Source organism: Tauraco erythrolophus, chromosome 1 (assembly GCF_009769465.1).
Source record: "Tauraco erythrolophus isolate bTauEry1 chromosome 1, bTauEry1.pri, whole genome shotgun sequence".
NCBI lineage: Eukaryota > Metazoa > Chordata > Aves > Musophagiformes > Musophagidae > Tauraco > Tauraco erythrolophus.
The window spans coordinates 9,141,140-9,160,256 of NC_141465.1; the positions used below are offsets into that span (position 1 = coordinate 9,141,140).

Here is a 19,117-nt window from a genome sequence, read left to right on the forward strand (position 1 = left end):
AATTTGGGATTCCAGACTTCCTGTTGTTTGCTTAGAACTGGAAACCCCTACAGGCTAAAGGCTAGACATTGCTCGGAGGAAAAATCTCTTTTTAGCATCACAATTTCTAATGAAAGGTGTTGTTAATTTTAACAAGTAGCTTTGGCCTCCCCACCCCCCCTGCCAAGCTTACTACAGCCTGCTTGTAAGGAGCATATGTCTTGAAAAGGATTTGATTGCTCATTAAAAGTTTTTGCACTAGAGTATGAGAGAGGAAGTGCATTAATTTTGAGACTGAGATGTACTACAGACTAATTACTTCATTAAAGATTTTGCTGTAGTTTTCATTTGGTTATCAATTCTGAACTGAACATTTGATCATGTTTTTCTCTGTCCTTTTTTCTTCAAGTCACTTATGCTTCAGCTGGCTGACAGTGTATTCTTCACTGCTAGCAGCACTCTACTATTTAACTTCAAGCAGTCTATGGATGCTGCATGGAATGATTTCTATATATATATAACCCATAAAAGACTTTATCTTTCTTGTTAAGAAGCTCAGTCCTGCATCTATTATCTTTACCTCTCTAACTGGAATGATGTGTTATTCAGTATTATTGCACAGGTATAATTATATAGGAGAGAAAAGGAGGCTGATGGGAGATCTTATCGCTCTCTGTAACTGCCCAAAAGGAGGTTGTAGGGACGTGGGTGTCGGTCTCTTCTCCCAAGTAGCAAGCGACAGGACAAGAGGAAGTGGCCTTAAGTTGCACCAGGGGAGGTTTAGACTGGATGTTAGGAAAAATTTCTTCACTGAAAGGATTGTCAAGCACTGAAACTGGCTGCCCAGGGAAGTGGTTGAGTCACCATCTCTGGAGGTGTTTGAAAGACTTGCAGACGTGGCACTTAGGAAAATAGCTTAGTGGTGGAGAGTTGGCAGTGTTAGGTTTATGGTTGGACTCGATGATCTTCAAGGTCTCTTCCAACCTAAACAATTCTATGATACAGCATTCTGGATTTTAACCTAGATCAAAAATTATTCAGGAAAAAACTTTCCCATGGAATGTGGGTGTCCTTCTGCTAGCCTTAATTGAACAATATATTCAATAAAGTAGAAATAAGCATTACAAATTATTAAATAGTTTAAAGACCTATTTGAAAAAGAAGTTCACAAATACAATTATTAAATTAGATGTGATTAGTTCATATGTATTTAAATTACATACTGGAATTAACTTCTGCAGGATGTGTCAGTTGGTATGGTTAGGATCCTTCGTGAGCCATACTGGATGAATGTCACCAGGTTCATCTCTGGTTTTAGAAGTTTAATGCCAGGAAAACGTTGTAGGGAATAATCTTTGGGACGAAAGCTATTAGTGGAACCTCAGTGCTTTTTATATGCTTGTATGTGCAAAGTACACACTATGTACTTTAAGGTAAGGCAGTGGGCAAAGCACTTTGGAATCCATCTCACTTATAGGTAATCTTAGATAGAGGAAGTAGTGAGATTTAGCACCTATGGAATAAAGCAGCACCATTTGGCTCTAGGAAAACCCCAGTTAAAGTTCAGGTTGACTTACTGATGGCTAGGTTGTGTACTTGTTACTTTTTACTTTGTCATTTAATCCGGTTCAAAGGGTATAGATAATGAGAATTCCAGCCCCTCTTCCCTCCCCGAGTCCAGTTGCAGGTCAGTATTTCCTTATTAATTTAAAAAGTGCCTTCCCCACCAGAGCAGGTTAAAATTTCAGCTGTATTTAGAAAGTGTTTGTTTCTCCATCTCTTTCATATAGCAGCTCATTGTTTTTGCTTGCATAATCAGCCTTCAGGAGACTACAGCCTTAACTTCTTGAGAGTGCTAAGAATCCTAGGTATCTCCTTGTATCCTGATTGTAAATATTTTTCCAGATCTTCGTAAGTAAATGAGAAAAAGCTTAAGAAGGAAACAATAAGAGGAGGACTTTACTGGCACCTAGAAATTCTAAGTTTTTTAAAGGGTTTTGAACCTGCAAAGTTTGAACATGTTGTGCTCAAGCATATGTAAATATGGAAATCAGTCCCTCTGCCATATTGCCTGCTTAATGCAACATGAAAGACTTTTTCCACTATCATTTGGTGTCTGCAAAATTAAACTAACAAACGTTAGCTTCATTTCTTTCTTGGTGAGAGCAAAGTGGAGTGAGGAAGAAAAGGACCATTCTCGGTGTTCTTTACATAATATGAGTTGTGGGTCAGGCTGTCTTTTTTGTGTGTGTGTCTTGTACAGTGCTGATGTTGCCTTGTTTGTGCTCAACAAATTGTAACCACTTTCGGAGTTTGTATCTTTTCACAAGTTGTGTTACGGTACATTGGTGTCAAACAGCACTTTTGGTTGGTTTGTTTGTTCCACAGATGCTTCAAAACCCATCAGAATTTGCACAGTCTGTAAAATCCCTATTAGAAGCACAAAAGCAATCTATTGAGTCTGGCTCCGTAGCTGGTGGGGAACATCTCTGCTTCATGGGAAGTGGCAGGGAGGAAGAAGATATGTATATGAACATGGTGCTAGCACACTTTTTACAGGTACAGTTAAATTGCTGTTGATTTCAATAGCTGAAATAAAGTGTGTCTGCATTTATGCTAAATGGCAAAATATTTTCCCCTTAAAATCCTAACTGTTTTTTGCATTGAGTTTACGGTTTTTGTGAAATTAACCCATGTTTTGTTACCCTGCTTGCAAAACTCATTCCACAGATTTTTGCTTCAACCCAAAGTGTCTTTTCTGTTGCAGAAAAATAAGGAGTATGTAAGCATTGCCAAAGGAGGATTTATGGGTAAGCTTATTAATAATGAAATTTGACTTGAGAAAGCTTATTATCTTAACACTGTTGATATTTTTATTAGACTTTGGCTAGAAATCAGCTAAATTTTCCCTTTCTAAACAGGGAAGTGATCCTGCCCCTGTACTCGGCACTGGTGAGGACGCACCTGGAATATTGTGTCCAGTTTTGGGCCCCTCGCTTTAAGAGAGATATTGAGCTCCTGGAGCGAGTCCAGAGAAGGGCGACTAAACTGGTCAAGGGGCTGGAAAATAAAACTTATGAGGAGCGGCTGAGGGAGTTGGGGCTGTTTAGCCTGGAGAAGAGGAGGCTGAGGGGAGACCTGATTACAGCCTACAAATACTTGAGAAAAGATGGTGGGGAGGTGGGGGAAGGGCTCTTTACATTAGTGATGGGAGATAGAACAAGAGGAAATGGGTACAAGCTTAGTCAGGGGAGGTTCAGGTTGGATGTTAGGAAGTATTTCTTCTCTGAAAGGGTTGTCAGCCACTGGAACAGGCTGCCCAGGGAGGTGGTTGAGTCCCCATCTCTGGCTGTGTTTAAGAAAAGGGTGGATGAACTACTTGAGGATATGGTTTAATGGGGATTAGGGACGGTTGGACTCAATGATCTCTGAGGTCTTTTCCAACCTAGAAATCTATGAAATCTATGAAATAAATGAGTAGCAAATAGATCTCATTTGTCAGGTTTTTGTTTTATATAAGTCACCGCTGTGCACTTGCATGTTTGTGGTTAACTGTTATGGCTTACCCACATTTCTGAATGGTGAAAAATAAATACAGGAAGTGGGGAATTCTCTCTTTCTTCTGACTTACTGTTCTTGTTGTTCAGTCTCTGTAGACTGCAGATCCGTATGAACATGCTGCTTCATAATTGCTACTAATTGTTGTATTTTTCTTAAATCATCAGTTCATAATTCTGCAGTTCATGTTGCTGGAATCAATCAGGCTCTAGAACAGTGGAGAGATCTGTGCTACAATATGATTATAGAGGCATTGCTCATCAATACGTGCAGTGTCATAACAGCTATCTGTAGGATCAAAGCAGTGATTGATTTTTAGTTGCTGTCGTATTTTAACTGTTTTCTTTACTAAAATAAATATTATCTAATGCCATTGTACTACTGAAAGAAAAGCCAGAGATGGTTATAGCAGTATCTGAGTTTATCTGTTATATTAAATCATGTGGAGCAAAAATTGGTACTTATTAGTCTTGGTTATACAGTATTTTCGTCAACAGACTAATTCCAGTTTAGTCTGAACATGTATTAATGGCCTTTTAACAGCCCTCCAGCAGCACTTAGCAGATATCAATGTGGAAGGACCAGAAAATGGATATGGTCACTGGATTGCTAGTACCTCAGGTTCAAGAAGTAGCATAAACTCTTCTGTTGATGTAAGTTAATTTTAAGCTCAAGTGATATAGTGGAATGGGAACACCAGGTGTACTGATTTTTTTTCTTTGCATTCCTTTTTCTGTTCTATAAAATGCATTATTGCCAGTCATTATTGTTTTCAGTTGTGTGTTTAATTTCAAACTATATTCACTGTCTAGTTGGAGGCAACCTGAACATTTTTATTCTCTTGAGAGGAAAAGCTTGTAGAGAAAAACTTGCTGTAGTCATTCTCCAGCAGAATATATGTAATGGATAATTCTTTTCCTGACTCTTCTTCACTCTGGGAATAAATTACTATAAAACTGGCATACAGTTTTATGGGAAAGCTCAAAATTGTCTGTTTTCTACAGCTGGTATGTTGTATGTAGACTTTGGCTTTTAATTTGGATACAATTTGTCATTAATAAATTCCTTCCTCTCAGTAAAGAGTAGCAGAGTGCTCAATAAGGTTTGTTAAACTTGCTTTCTTTATTGGATCATCTTTATCTCAGACACATGTCATTTGATAGCACTCTGAAAAAATACTTCATGCTGTAATTAATGTTCTACTGAGTACCAAAAAATAGATCATTAATTTGTAGTCCATGTCCTTTCTTAACAAACTATAGAGATGAAATAACATTACTTTTATATTAATAATCTGAGAGGAGTTACTTTTACAGGGTGATTCTCCTAATGGTTCAAGTGATGGAAAGGGAGTGAAGTCACTGGTGAATAAAATGACCGTTGCTTTGAAGACTAAATCTGTGAATGTGAAAGAAAAAGTTATTAGTTTTATTGAAAACACATCTACTCCGGTGGACAGGTATGTCATTTATATCTCACTGCGAATTCGCAGTGAGGAATGACTTCCCATTTTGGGTGGCTATTTTGTAAATGTGAAGATTGTGCTAATTAGGAAAAAAGTTATCTTCCAGTTTCAGCTTTTAGTTTTCCTACTTCTCCCCTCCTTGCAATTTATCAAGACATAGCAACCCTACTCTGCTGCCTTAGTATTGCAAGGCCAGTGTGAGCCTTTCCGTTCCTCTCCATTGTGACTCTCACGGAATGGGTGAATTACAGGATTCTGAATGGGATTTTGTTTGGTTGGTTTTGTTCTGTTTTGGTTGGTTTACTGCCCCTTCTTGTCAAGTTGAGGTTAACTTTTTCGAAGATCTTGATTTTTATTTTTATTTTTTTCCGAGTCCTGATGTAAAGCTGCTTTTCAGACCCAGAATCTGCTCTTGTTCAGCTTTTATATCTTCAAGTAGAGCTGGGAAAGAGAATGTGCAAACATGTTAAAAGATGCTTTAAAAGTTGGAAGTTGTCATTCCAAATACTTACCTAACTAGACAAAAGAATAACAGCTTTCATCTGTCAAAGCTTTAACTGAATAGCCTGTTTTAAAGTTCTTTAAAATGCAGCATTTGGAGTCGTAGGTTGCTAAGACATTGGTATTGAAGAATCTTACAGACCTAGTGTTTGGCATGTATTTTAAATCCAGCTATCAAACAAAGGAACAGTAGTTCTTAGTAGTCTCATACCTAATGAAAAGGTACAGATTGTTGCTTCTTTTTGTGTTGGAAAACGATTTTTTTTAATTATTATTTCACAATTAGAGGCAAAAAATTCTTAAATAGCAGTTGGTAGTAGCTTCTGTTGCGTGAAGAATTCAGGTAAGGCTTATACTATGCGTAAGCCAACATAGCATGCAAAATGCATCCTTAAGTAAAATTTTTACAAATACTTCTCTACCTTGTGGCTAGCTGTCATGAAGCATTGCTTTTGTTTATAAGCATCCTCCTTGAAGAAGATACATTGCCAATATAAAGCATTTCAATTATTTATCTAGATTTTTTTCTTTTAAACTTTTTTTTAATTCTTTTGTTCTGTCCTCTGCCCCAATGTACTATAGAATACCTTTCAATATTCCCTGGCCAGACAGAGCAAGCCTGGAGCGGTAAGCTTGATAATTAAGCAGTCTGACTAAAACCACCTTTGTTGTATTGAGCATGGCATCACAATATTTGTAAGCATTGGTTACACTGACAAAATTGCTCACGTATTTCTATATTAATTTAGGGGGTCTGAATAGCTATTGGTTTGTACAAGTACTGGTCAGAGGACTAGAGGAAGAAAAAGGATGTATTGGCAGTGCTTTCTTCTCTTAGTTTCTGCTTTGTTGTTTCTGTTCTCCTTACTATTGCTTTTTATGGAATTTTTTTTTACTTGTCGTTTGCTATATACGTTTTATTAGTGAGTTGTAGTAGTGAAAGACACCAGGAGCAATTACTGAACAAATTATGGCTTAAGGTTTTAACAAGGCTTCACTATAACTGTGAAAAGGACTTGTTATAAACTGTTCGTAAAGCCTCGTGAGAGTTTGGATGTAATAAGGAAACCAGACATATTTCTGTCTGGAAACCTGGAATTTTTATGCTTCTTATCACATAGTGATAGAACATAGAACCAGAGTTGCTCATTACTGGGAAGAGAAAAATACTGAGTTAATTAGTAAATATGCCTTGCAACTCTCCCTCATCTTTTTCACGTAACTCCTCCATTTCACACAAATGTGAGTCCCTTCACATTTGTCTCAGATTTATTGCCTTATAATTATTTCAAAAATAAAAAATTGTAAATAGAGGTTATGTAAAATTACGTGTGATAAATGAAAGACAGCTTATGCATAATCACTTTGGAACTTTGGTTATACTTTAGGAACTCTGTTATAGCTTTTGACTCAGACTGAAAAGCATGATAGGTGCTGGAAAAATTAATGAAGGTTTTAAATGAAGTTTGGATTTTCAAGGTTTTTTGACCAATTATTCTTTCAAGTAGTTTGCACATAATTTGAGATAGGATTCATCTGTAAGTATTACAGAATAGTGTTGTGTGAGCAAAACAAGTATTCTTTTAAATAAAAAAAAAGTGGGAATATCCAAATAGAACGTAATATACTTTGTTAATTTAGAAATCCTAAAGATCATGGGGATTTCTCCCCATGTTTTGTTGATCATGTTTTAGAATATGTTAAGAAAGTGTTAAAATTCCAAATTAAACCACTTGGCAACTGTGTTTGATAACTGAAAGACACTTGAATCTGTATTTGTAACCAAGAAGTTTTGATATATTGAGATCATACTTTGGTTATTTTACTTGCTCCTTTCACTAATATTGCTTATCTTGTTTCACTGAGAAGGTGCAATGATAAATTTGCTCACACTATGGATCGCTAGACCGTTCTCTTAAATTTGCAGCTCTTAAAAGCCTGGAATGGCCTGTGATTCTGTGATTCCCATCCATTCAGTTAGATCCACTTTGTGTTTATCACCAATGTATTTCATTTTGCAAGTTTGCCAGTAAAGAGAATTGCATTCAGTTGGTAACAATGTAATGATGGCCTTCCATGCAAACAGGTTAAAGGAAATCCCTTTCTAGTTTAAGATGTTAACAGGTTTTTGTAAGTAGCTTTTTACTTTCTCTTGTCTTAACTAACTTTGATCTGTAAACACCAATGAGATCTTCTCTTAAATCCTCTCTGTGTAGTTCAATTTGACTCTACTTAAACGTGCTGCTTCTTACTCAATTGGTTATGTATTACTGAAGCATATTTACGAAAGCCTCCCTATAGAAGCACTGCCCTCTTGAATTGTCAGTGTCATTGATGCTTATTGCCTTACACACTAATGAGCATGGGTTTGTGTGTTGGTTTTTTGTTTCACTTCAGAATACATTTCTGGTTTTGGTTTTTTTTTTTTCCCCTGTTAAACATTTCCTTGTTTTGTCCACATTAGTAAAATTTAGCCACAGAAAATGTAGGTTTCTTTTTCAACTTTCAAATATGCTTTCAGGTGTACATAAGTACAAGCATTCATTTGTGTGTTACTAAAGAGATTGCTTCTCCAACTTGGTTCTACAGTAGCAAGTAAACTGGAATTGGTGAATATACTTAAAGCAGGAACCAGGGCTTATAGTTCATAGGAAATATGAATACACGTTATGGGGAGGGAGGTTATAGAAATTGAAATGGGGAAAAGGGACAGGCATGTTTTAATTTCATTTTGTTTGTTTTTTTTTTTTTAAACTACTACATGTTGCCAGTTCTAAAGGCTAAAATCATGAACTGCTTATTTTGTTCAGAAATTACCTGATCTGTGGCTTTCTGAACCTTTAGATTTTCTCATATATTTCAGGCATCCTCAGCAGTTGAGGGCCAGAACTTTTAAGATGACAGCTGCGACCATGTAATCACAGCGCTCGGAGCTTTAAAATACCTCAGGATTTGCAACTGTTACTGTCAAACAAGGCTCAGTCGTGTGTTTGTGTCATTTAATATGATCTGTAGAAATAGATTTAAATGTGATTTTTGAGCTCTATATCTATGCAGAAATCCCAGTGATGCTGGGATTTTAGCAGTAGGAATTGCCTGACCAAAGATTTCAGGATTTGGCTCATTCTGGAGAAAGTAATGGACAGGAAGGCAGAGTTCACACTACAGTGGGTGGTTTATAATAACCCCACTTTGAAGTGCTAAAGTTATTTTGTTACCTTTTGAGGAATTGACTACAAAAATGAGCTTCCAGCCGTGTTAGTTAATAGTTTGGTTTTTTTCCTCCATCCTAATTTGGCATCCTTGTAAAGCTGACCTGACTGTCCAGAAATATTTTCATTTTCGTGCTAGAGACTTCATAGCATGTTGTCAGTTTTCAGGTCTCTAATGCATTTTGTCATTTGAGAAGGTGACCAGAAGTTCTTTTTCAAACCAAGTAGTGTTTCTTTTCACTTTATTTGTTACAACAGCCAGCCTTGCCAAGTAACTGAAATATATGCTTTCACTAACCAAATTGCTCGATGGGTCGGTCACAGCATCCTTGCAGGCAGCTTGATGAAATCCTCTTGTCCTTCTCAGTTGCACAGCTGTGTTTACATTTTGCTAATATGTTATTGTAGGAGTCTTACCATCAGTTTGAAAATTACTTTTCTTCTCCTGTCCCATGTCCTCTCCTGCCCTTTTCATTGCCAACAGACATGTCAGCAGCAGTGACAGAGTAGGAAAACCCTACCGTGGTGTGAAACCAGTATTCAGCATCGGAGATGAAGAAGAATACGATACTGGTACAGTAGAAGATTTTCCTCTTACCTAGATTAGCTTATTTAGACAAAATTACTGTTTGGCTAAATCATAAGAGTGTATTTTATGTCTTTGTTTTGCAACATGACGTTTTTCTAACTATTATTATTGATTGTGTTTGTTGTGGTAGTACCTAGGACCAGCCAAGAAAGAAACACCCTCTTCAAATACATAGTAGCAGACTAAATAAAAAAGAATTTGCAGCAGGCACCGAACAGCCAACAGGAAGAAATGGAAATAGATGGGTTTAGTGGCTTGCGTGGGTTCACTGATTATTTCTGTAGTAAAGATCTGTTTTTCTGCGCGGTCTTGCACATGTAAACCTGCAAATGTACCTCTGTTACTCACAAGAGTAAGCAAAACGTGAAGGACCTAGTTTGATAGATCTCAGGTTGAATTTCTAGTATTGGCAATTAGTATAACGATCTGAATTTCTGAAAATATAGTTGGAGCTAGACTTAAGATGGCTAGTGCTTCGGACTTTGCTTTTTAGCATCAAATTTATTAATAATTGATTCATCTCTCGACATGTGTAGAATGCTGTAGAAAAAAACATGCAGTTTTTATTTATTCTTTTATCTAGTTGAAATTGCAGGCAAAACTGTAACACCACACTTTTCACAAAGGTGGTTGGTTGTGGTTTTTTTTTTTCAGACCAGTGCTAACGTTATAATGCTGCAGACCTGCTGTCCTGGTTTTGTTCTGGTAGTGTTAGCTCACTCCCAGCCATCCTCATCTCACAAGTAGCTGTTCCGTGACCAAAAGGCATACTTAGCTTCCATGTGAGAAGTAAATAACTAGACTAAGAATCTTTGACCTGCAAAGGAAATCATTTAGGAAGCTTAAGGAAAGAGATTCGTAGAATCTGGAGTTGTTTAAATAAGATTGATGACAAACAGTTGGTCATTGTTTGTCTGCAAAACGAAACTATCAGACAGAAGCTTTAACGCTAACAAGATACTTCTCCAAATGCCATGTAATTAAGTTTTCATGGTTCTTTGAGCATCCATAATAGTGTTTAGCAAAGTCTACATGTTTCAGAAAACTGGGTCCTCAAAGACGAATTGTCTAGAACATGTTTTCAGTAATAATTGTTTGCTAATTTCTATTTACATTTGCTTTTAAAAGCACTATGAGACTTAATAAGTAAGCAGAATCACTGCAATTATTTGAATAAGCTAAGCCAACACATATGAAGTGAAATATGTATTATTTTGGTACAGAAAAGTGCAAAAAGTGAACTTGGTTCTGTATAATTGTTTTTACGAAGTTTTAGTGGAGGAGTTTTTTTCTAGTCAACAATTGCCATCAGCTAAAATTGCAACCTGCTCTAGGTGGCCCTGCTTGAGTAGGAGAGTTGGGCCCCATGACCTTCAGAGGTCCCTTCCATCCTCAACCATTCTGTGATTCTGTGAAATGAGGATGGATTTCGTTCCATTCCTTTCAATCTCGTAATGTTTTGGGGTTTTTTTTTCAGTGAAAACCTTTTCAAAAGTGTGACTATAATTCTGAATTGCTTTGAAATAAATAGTTTAACAAAGCGTAGAAAACTAGCTCTGAAAAAGATGCTTTAGAGAGGTGTCCTTGGAAGTTATTTCTGGGAGTAATTTCTATGGATTTAATATAGTTTATTGTTTTAGATAACTAGATTGCTTAAATCGTTCTAATGTAGCATCAAAATTGCTATGTAAACATAATCACCATACTTAAACATAAAAACTAGTATTTTGAAACTAAATGATAACACTTGCAGGAGGTCCAGGTGTTTCAGAGGTCTGTGATGAAAATTTCGGTTTTGAGTATATTCTTAAGTGTCCTTAGAAAAGGAGGTGAATCCAAAGATAACAATTTTTGCTAAGGATGCAAGATTATTCAAGGTAGTCAGGAGAGACTGAAGAATTGAAGGAGTCTTTTGCTAGTCTGAGTGACTGGGCAATAAAATGGCACATGAAATTCAGTATGAATTAATGTTAGATGAGAAAGACATGGAAAAAAACGGTTCTAGTTTCAGTTACAAAACAGTAGACTGATTTGACTGTTCAGGAGCAGTAGGTTTATAATAAGTAAGTGCTCGTTAGCAGTCAGAAAAGCAAATCAAATTCTAGGAATTATAAGGAAAGGAACAGAGAATAAACCAGAGGTCATTATATCACTGTGTAAACATATGGTTCACCCACACATTGAATATTGTGTGTCTTGATCCTCTACCTCAGAAACAATATGTTTGAACAGCAGATGGTCTAGAAAGGAATAAGAAGGGTGAGGAGAGATGTGTAACGGCTTTCACAATAGGCATAATTAAATATTAAAGCTTTTTTTATGTGAAATAGGCAATTTAAGGGAGGAAAAGTGGCCCACAAAAATAATGCCTGGCCTGTAAATGGATCAGCAGATGTTTATTTCTTCTTGTACAAGAAACTAGAAGCCATAAGTGAAGGCTTTCCTGGAATGTAGTTGCCATGTTTTGGTACTCCTTGCCAAAAGATACTGGTGTTGTAGATGCAAAAAGTTTATATGGCTTCAAGGAAAGTCTGGACAAGCCCGTGTTAAAGAGATCTATTAAAAATTATTGAATGGACAAATCAGACGAGCCTAATAAATCCCCTGAGCTAAAATAGTTGTCTGCTGAGAGAAAATTAAAAGAGAAATATCAGATATGCATACCTTTTTCTTTCTTCCCTCTGAACAATTGTTTATGGCTAGGTGGACCTTGGTTTGAACCAGTGTAGCTACTATAGGTTTAAGTGAGTTGAGAAGTTGTTTGATGTGTGTGAAAATTTTTTTATTATTTTTTTTTATTTTTTACCTCCTCCCTTCAAATAGATGAAATTGATAGCTCCTCAATGTCAGATGATGATCGAAAAGAGGTTGTCAACATCCAAACATGGATAAATAAACCTGATGTGAAGTATAACTTCCCCTGTAATGAAGTAAAAGAAAATGGACATATGTTTCCCAGGTACTGAATTAGTCCTAAGCTTAAAGAAAATGTCTTTGATACACATTTAAAAAAAAAAAAATAAAAAAGGACAACTAAGTTATTCTTGATATTGAAGTAGGAAATGAAGACGCGAAACAACCTAGAACAAAATGTTACCACTGTATTTGCATTCTTGTATTTGCGATGTTCTAGAACGGTAGTTATGTGAAGGACCTAGTATGAAGCTTTGCTTTGCAAAACAGGATAGTAAGGCATATATTCTCAGTATACATGGGCTTAGTTTTTGAGACCAGGTAGACCCAAGTACCTGTGGCTCGGTGGGTTTTTTTTTGTCTACTTGTCTCTGTGTCTTGTACTACACACCCATCTTGCCCATAAGATTCAGTAACCTTGTTAACCCTATAAGAGCAGAACATGATGCTTGCTGTGTTTTGACGTCCCCAAAGAGTACAAATCCTGTTGAATCTGTATAATGGAAGGTTATCATAGGCTTTCTCTTGCATCATGGTCTGTTCTTGTCATTTATTATTAATTTTATTTTCCCATTAGATTTATTTTATGCGGTGTATGCTTAGCAATCTGTCAGTATGATTTCTCAAACTGAGCAGGAGCTCGATTAGTGTGTTCTCACCACTAGTTGAACAGGTATTCCTTCCATGAAGAAGGCAAAAGCGGGTCTTGAACTGAGCTGGCAGATCAGCGTCTCCATGTTAGTGCTTGTACAGTGATTGGCAATCATGGAGTGCCAGCACGTCCTTTCAACTTAGGTCTGATGCTCTGCGTGTAGAGTTGCTGTTCTATAGATGGAGGGATGGGGTTGGGGTATGACTGAAGGATGAAAGAGAGAGGCTGGAGGCATTTTCGCTACTCTGTGCGTGGCTTGACACATTACTGGCGGTTGTGATCTTTCTTGCTAGCACTCATGGCTGTTGTGTTGAGGTGATGATGTTAACTGCTCACTCTGGTTTTGTATGCTGTTGAGGATGCCATGCTTGTTTACAAAAATGGCTATGATACAATACTCAAGGAAAATCTGAAGTATTTTGTAAACCTTTCTAAATGATAGATTCTAACTGTTTCTTAGATCTGGGAACTGTTTTATCTAACTCTCTCCGTGTAGCTTATCGGAAGAATTTAGCTTTCTAAATAGATGTTGCTTTGTTCATTAGCAAATTTAATCTGTATTTTTCTTTTTCTTCAAGTCATCTCCTAGTAACAGCAACTCATATGTACTGTTTGAGAGAGATTCCATCGCGAAAGGGACTGGCTTACATACAGTCTCGACAGGCACTCAACTCTGTAGTCAAAATCACATCCAAGAAGAAACACCCAGAACTGATCACCTTTAAATATGGAAATAGCAATACTTCAGGCATAGAAATTTTGGCAGTTGAAAGGTAAGCCATCTCAGTAGCAGAGATGTAAGTAGTAATGATATACAGAATGCTGTCAACTGGAAATCAGGAGCATGCTGTAATTCCCAGAATTGAGTTCAAAGCTAATAGTTTTTATTTAGGAATAGATAGTTCAGATGTGAACTAGAAAAAAGATCTGCCAGGAGAATGAGGAGAGTTTACAAGATCCAGCAGAGAGGGGCTCTATGGTCTGCAACAACAGTTGTTGGGGATGGAATGTGTTCAACTGCTTTCTTTTTATCGTATGTCTTAAATGAGAATGAACTGAACAACTATCTGCAGCCTAAAGTATGGATTTGTGAAGAGTGGGATTTAAGAGAGTGCTCTTTCTTCTGTGATACTTTTTTTGAGACATCTTCTCTTCCTGAGTATTGTGCAAGGAGTCCAGAAGCCTAACCTCAAAATTCTGAGCCCCTGAAACCTGGTTCCTGAAAGTTGGATATTACCATGCTCTGCATTTGCATGCTTAAGACTGGGGGAAGTCAGAGGGGGATGGGTGTGTTGGGGTTCTTCCCACTGATATAGCACTGTTTAAACAAACTTGCTGATATCAGTTGGACATTTTCTCATCCTCTTCCTTGGGGAGAACTGTGAACAGTGGGTGCTCTGTTTTAACAAGAAGTAGATGAGTTTCCTAGCTAACTAGGGAAGTTGTTCTACGCCTGTTGGCTGCTTGGAATGAAATTAGTTTGGAACTAGGTCAGACAAGTACAAATTAAAATGTTTCAGAGAACTTTGTTGCTTGTTGAATTAGTTCACCATCTTGTTGACTGGAACAAATCCAGAAGAGAGAGAATCATAAATAATGATCTAGAGCTATCTATAGCAATTAAAAAAAAAAAAAAACCAAACAAAACACCAAGGACTGCCATGCATCAGTCAGACAGCACTACCTTGAACTGCCTGATCTATACCATTGTCAATTTATGAACTTCTCCTTTCCAGGATGACGTGTGAAGTACTCCTCAACAGTTCTAAGTTCACAAACAGAGTATTTTATAGTATAAAGAGGAAATAAATGTTATTTTCCTAGTAATTTTTCATTTTAATGTATTTCCCTCCTCCTTCTTCCTAGTTTGTGCTAGAGGAAAAAATCAAAATAACAATTATGGAATTGATACTCAAAAATTTTATAGTGAATTAATGATGGCTTTTTCTAATGTCTTTTTTAAGGTATTTGATTCCAAATGCAGGTGATGCTACCAAAGCCATAAAACAACAGATCATGAAAGTATTGGATGCCTTGGAGAGTTAATAACTAAAGACTTTGTAGAGAACAGTTTATAAAGAAGACGTAACCAAGATCCTGTATGTGGACACAAGCTGACTGTTTCCCAACTGAATACTAACTTAAGAGAATTTTTCTGTTTGCTGATGGGAGTGCCTGAGTAGCAGGCTTAAGATAGGGTAAATTATTATCAATTTCTGAACAGGATTTTATTTTTTTTTATTATATTTTTTGTTGTTTTGAAGAAACGTTTCTTATAAAGGTCAGTTTGTTTCATTTTTAATACAGCCTTAATGTGAGTGATCATCTTTGCAAGAAAAGATGCATCTGGCTTCACATTAAGTGTATTAAAGGAATGAAGCACTGCCAGATACAAGAAGCAGTTGAAAACAGTGATTTTTAAACTACTATCTCTTGAAAGTAAAACGTCTCCATTGCCTACAGTCTATAAATTTGATTTTGCCTACTGGGTATTATCAGGAACTGATTAAAAAACTTAGGTTTATGAGCAGAGCAGATAAAAATCTTAGAAATACTGGTTCCTTCTTATTAGAAACGGTTAAGTCCAGCTTGGACTGCAGATAAATGGAAAAAAATGCAAGCAATTTGTAAAAATAACTTTTTTAAAAGTCTTATCCACTACTAGGTTAAATAATTTGAATTGGTGGTAAGGGTCTTTTTAAATACCAAAATTAACTGTGCACAATAAGCTTTTACTACAGGATTGGGACTTTTTAGTTATGCAAAACTTTACATTTCATGGGTTGAGGCTGTTTCTCTTGTACAGATGAATGTGTGCATTGAAATTGAAGTTAATACTTCATGACCGAATATGACAGTTGAAAACTTGCTCCTCAGAATAAAAATGTCTAATATAATAATTAGACCTTTAAAAAACCTTCAGTTCAGCACAGAAGTGAGTGTGTGCTGATCGAAGGTGTGTCCAGCAAGAAAACTAACACACAGAAATAAAGTGAAGAGATCCAAGTGCTGTATACCTGTGATAAATGTATTCATTACCTGTTGCTTTCATTGATTCAAGCATTTGTTTATATTCTTTTAACTAACGTCATCTAAATTAGTGTTTGAGAAATGACAGCAGTGTCGTTGTTTGTCAGCAGCTTTCCACTTGCTCTAAGAACGGTTCTCTTGTTAAAAATCTCGGTACAGGAATGGCCTTATAGCCAAGGCATCGCATCTTTGTAGACTCATGTGGAAATTACCGAGAACTGTGAAATAAAGGTAACAGGGATTATCTTTGCTACGTGAAGTCTTCTGAGTATTTGAATCAAAATCTGTCAATTGGTATATCATCAGAAGGAGAAATAAATTAAACTGACCTTTATAAAAAACAGTTATTCTAAGTTATTTTACTAGGAATCAAACTAGGGCACCTTAATTCAGGAACTAATTCCTTTTTTTTCTTTTCTTCTTACTATCCGAATAAACACCAATAGAACTTGAACTGTTGAAGATATTTGCATGAAATTGCACCTGGGCCAATGCTCATGTATTTATAGTTTTGCCCAGCAGCTGTTGTATTACGTTTTCCTCTTCCTTCTCCCTTCTGAAAATATCCTGAAGAGTCTCTGACTCTGTGCCTACTTCAGCAATGAGATTTTTTTCATGTAAAGACGTTTGTGTTACTGTTTATAAACTACAGTTGTAAATAAACTGGTACAATTTGAACATAACTCATTCTGTCAGAAAGCATTTAGTTGCATACTGTGTGAATTCTCCAAATCCTTTAACAGTTTGTCCAAAAGGTATTTTGTAAACGGCAGTGAATTTGATCTTTGGAGTGGAAGAAGCTGATTATGCATCATAGGGAGCTGCTGTCAGTGACTTCTTAATGTAAGTATTTTGGAGTTCAGACTTGGACTAATTTCATTAAATACTTTTGGGTGAGCCATATTAAGCCTTCATAGAAAGGTCAAAATGAGTTAAAAATTGGTCAAATTACAGAAAGGGTCTCTGCATAAATTCCAGACTTCTCAGCATCATATATTTCTATTACGAAAATGTTGACAAAACGATACAACACGTACATTTCGCCTAGTTATTAGCTGGGGGGGGAGTGGCAGGAATTGTGAAAAGTACACTCTGTTGTTAATCGGGTGTGTTTGGGTGTGAGGTATGAACAGTGGGTAATTTATATGCTTCTCTGAGGTCAACAAATACAGACCTTTTAGATCTACAGTAAGTAAAGCTACAATGAGTCTGTTCTTAAATCTGTTCTGTGTAGAAATGTATAATCCAAGCCATGAAGAGGCCAATTAATTGTAATTTTTAAGGCAATGTGCAAATTATCAACAGACTCCTTATCTTAAAAAGCTCAGTCCAAACTGAATAATTTCAGTGGTGTTTATGCATCTCTACGCACAATTTAAAGGCTTCTTTTGCCTCCTAGGGTAGGTATGTATCTGTAGGTAGTGTGTTTGTTACAAAACTTGTATTGCAAAGCAGAATTACTAATTATAGTACTGGAGTGGCAGTTCTTGAAAAGAAAAATCAAAGTAGTCAGTATGCTACTTCCTGTCAATTTCATCTTCAAGGAATTTTTTTTTTTAAGTATTTGCCAGAGGTTTGAAGGCTCTTCTTTTATTTTGCATGCACTGCTGTCTGTATTGTTGAATATAAGATGATAGCTGCTGCGTTGCTGGGGGTTTTATTTTTATTTATTTTGGTGATCGAATTTAGGTTTGTAGAAGGAAAGAAACACTCTTCTCAGAGTAAGCTTTCCTGCCAAATGGAAGCTCTTACCTTTTGTTTTGTAGCCAGGACCAGTGCATCTGTGCTTACTGATGGCTCTTCAGCAGCCTCAAAAATTCCTCTCGACTCCAATCTGTGTGAGAATTTGTACAGAAATATCATCTTTATCTGTCTCACCCACCAAAAATACTCTTGACCGTGGAGATGCAATTTTATTTACATTGCCTTCTCCAGATGCAAGTGAAGATGACTTGCTGTTCGTTCAGCTTAGTTCCTGTTAGGCCTTACATGTGGGTCTTGGCAGTGCTTGTAGCTATTCCTTCCAGCTGCATTTTGGGTGAAGTTTCAAACTTTGGATGCTGTTAAATAACCTTTTTCAATATAGGAGTAGTCTACTGAATGGCTGAAAAGTTTTCCCTTTTGGGAAAGGAGGGGGATGATGGGGTGTAACTTGTTGTTTTGGGTGTATTTAGTGCTTTCAGATCTTTTGGGTTTGAAACTTGAAAAATACACTGTATCTCTCTGAACCATGGGAAACAGTGGATTTTTAGCCTGTGCTTTTTGCCTGGAAGGGATGATACTGCTTCCCTGCTTATTCTCTTTCTTGTTTTGTGTTCTTCCCCAAACCTTGTGTGAACTCTGGAGACAGCCGTTCCTGGCACATGGAGCCCTGCAAGGTGTGCTGTTCAATTTTTTTTGTTTTGTTTTTTAAAAGTAGTTCATTGTCATGGTTTGGTGCTGTTTCTACTACCATGGGCACATCCACATGTAAAAGGGTGGGAGGCCAGGCTGCCAAAGAGCTGCTGCATCCTCTCCTCATCTGTGGTTGTCCTCTGTTGGTAATTCTGCCATCCTTTGGCTTTGTCACTTTGGGATGAGTTGTTCCCTTTTCTGCTCCAAGGGGCAGATAGAACAATTTTTCTGTCAAAGGAAGGTTTGTAAGGGTTGTGCATTTTATGGTGGTTATGCACCTTCCCATCCTTTATCTCTCTGCATGCATTTCCTGAAGGTGAACATGTGTAAGAGATTGATCACCCTGCGTTACCCATTTTGGTTTATCTTTGCCCCTTCTGCTGCCACGTGCTTTCAACTTGTGGAGATGCTCTCGCCTGAGAAGCACTGCCTCTGCACAACATCAATCTGCAGTCCCACAAACATGCTTTTAAGAAGCCCAAGATTGTAAAATACATGCATGAGGCAGCAATGTTTTGTGTTGAGTACAGGGGAGCACTCGGTGTTTAAAACGAGTAGTAAAATCAGCATGGCAGTTCGCGTTCTGGTTTCTGCCTTGGGAGATGCTGTTCTTGTGGAGGAGGATGGGGACGTCCCAGGTGAGCGAGTTTCCCGTAAGCTGATCCAGATCCCTTGGGACGAGCCCCTAACAAGCGATGAGGCTGGTAGGGGTCGCACAGGGCTGGGAAAACGGGCTGTTGGCACCTCGGCTCTGAGGAGCACTGCGGGGTTTAGCTGCACAGCTGGGTTTTTGCCAGGCGCTGAAGCGGCGCCCTGCCGTCCGC

The 19,117-nt window shown here is 37.3% G+C and overlaps 1 protein-coding gene across 6 annotated transcripts in view; it reads left to right on the plus strand.

Moving 5' to 3' along the window:
• TBC1D23 (TBC1 domain family member 23) overlaps positions 1-16,582 on the plus strand; it is a 38,277-nt gene extending 21,695 nt beyond the window's left edge. For 2 of the 6 annotated variants that reach the window (XM_086617075.1, XM_086617038.1), the window contains 9 exons: positions 2,368-2,538; positions 2,747-2,789; positions 4,081-4,190; positions 4,854-4,996; positions 6,086-6,130; positions 9,200-9,288; positions 12,128-12,263; positions 13,448-13,642; positions 14,834-16,582. In XM_086617075.1, coding sequence (XP_086473201.1) covers positions 2,368-2,538; positions 2,747-2,789; positions 4,081-4,190; positions 4,854-4,996; positions 6,086-6,130; positions 9,200-9,288; positions 12,128-12,263; positions 13,448-13,642; positions 14,834-14,915 — 1,014 coding nt within the window. In that variant the 3' untranslated portion in view covers positions 14,916-16,582. Of the gene's footprint in view, positions 1-2,367; positions 2,539-2,746; positions 2,790-4,080; positions 4,191-4,853; positions 4,997-6,085; positions 6,131-9,199; positions 9,289-10,203; positions 10,207-12,127; positions 12,264-13,447; positions 13,643-14,833 lie in introns of all 6 variants that reach the window. The other 4 variants (XM_086617059.1, XM_086617055.1, XM_086617046.1 and 1 more) reach the window with 3 other exon arrangements.
• Positions 16,583-19,117: the final 2,535 nt, after the last annotated feature.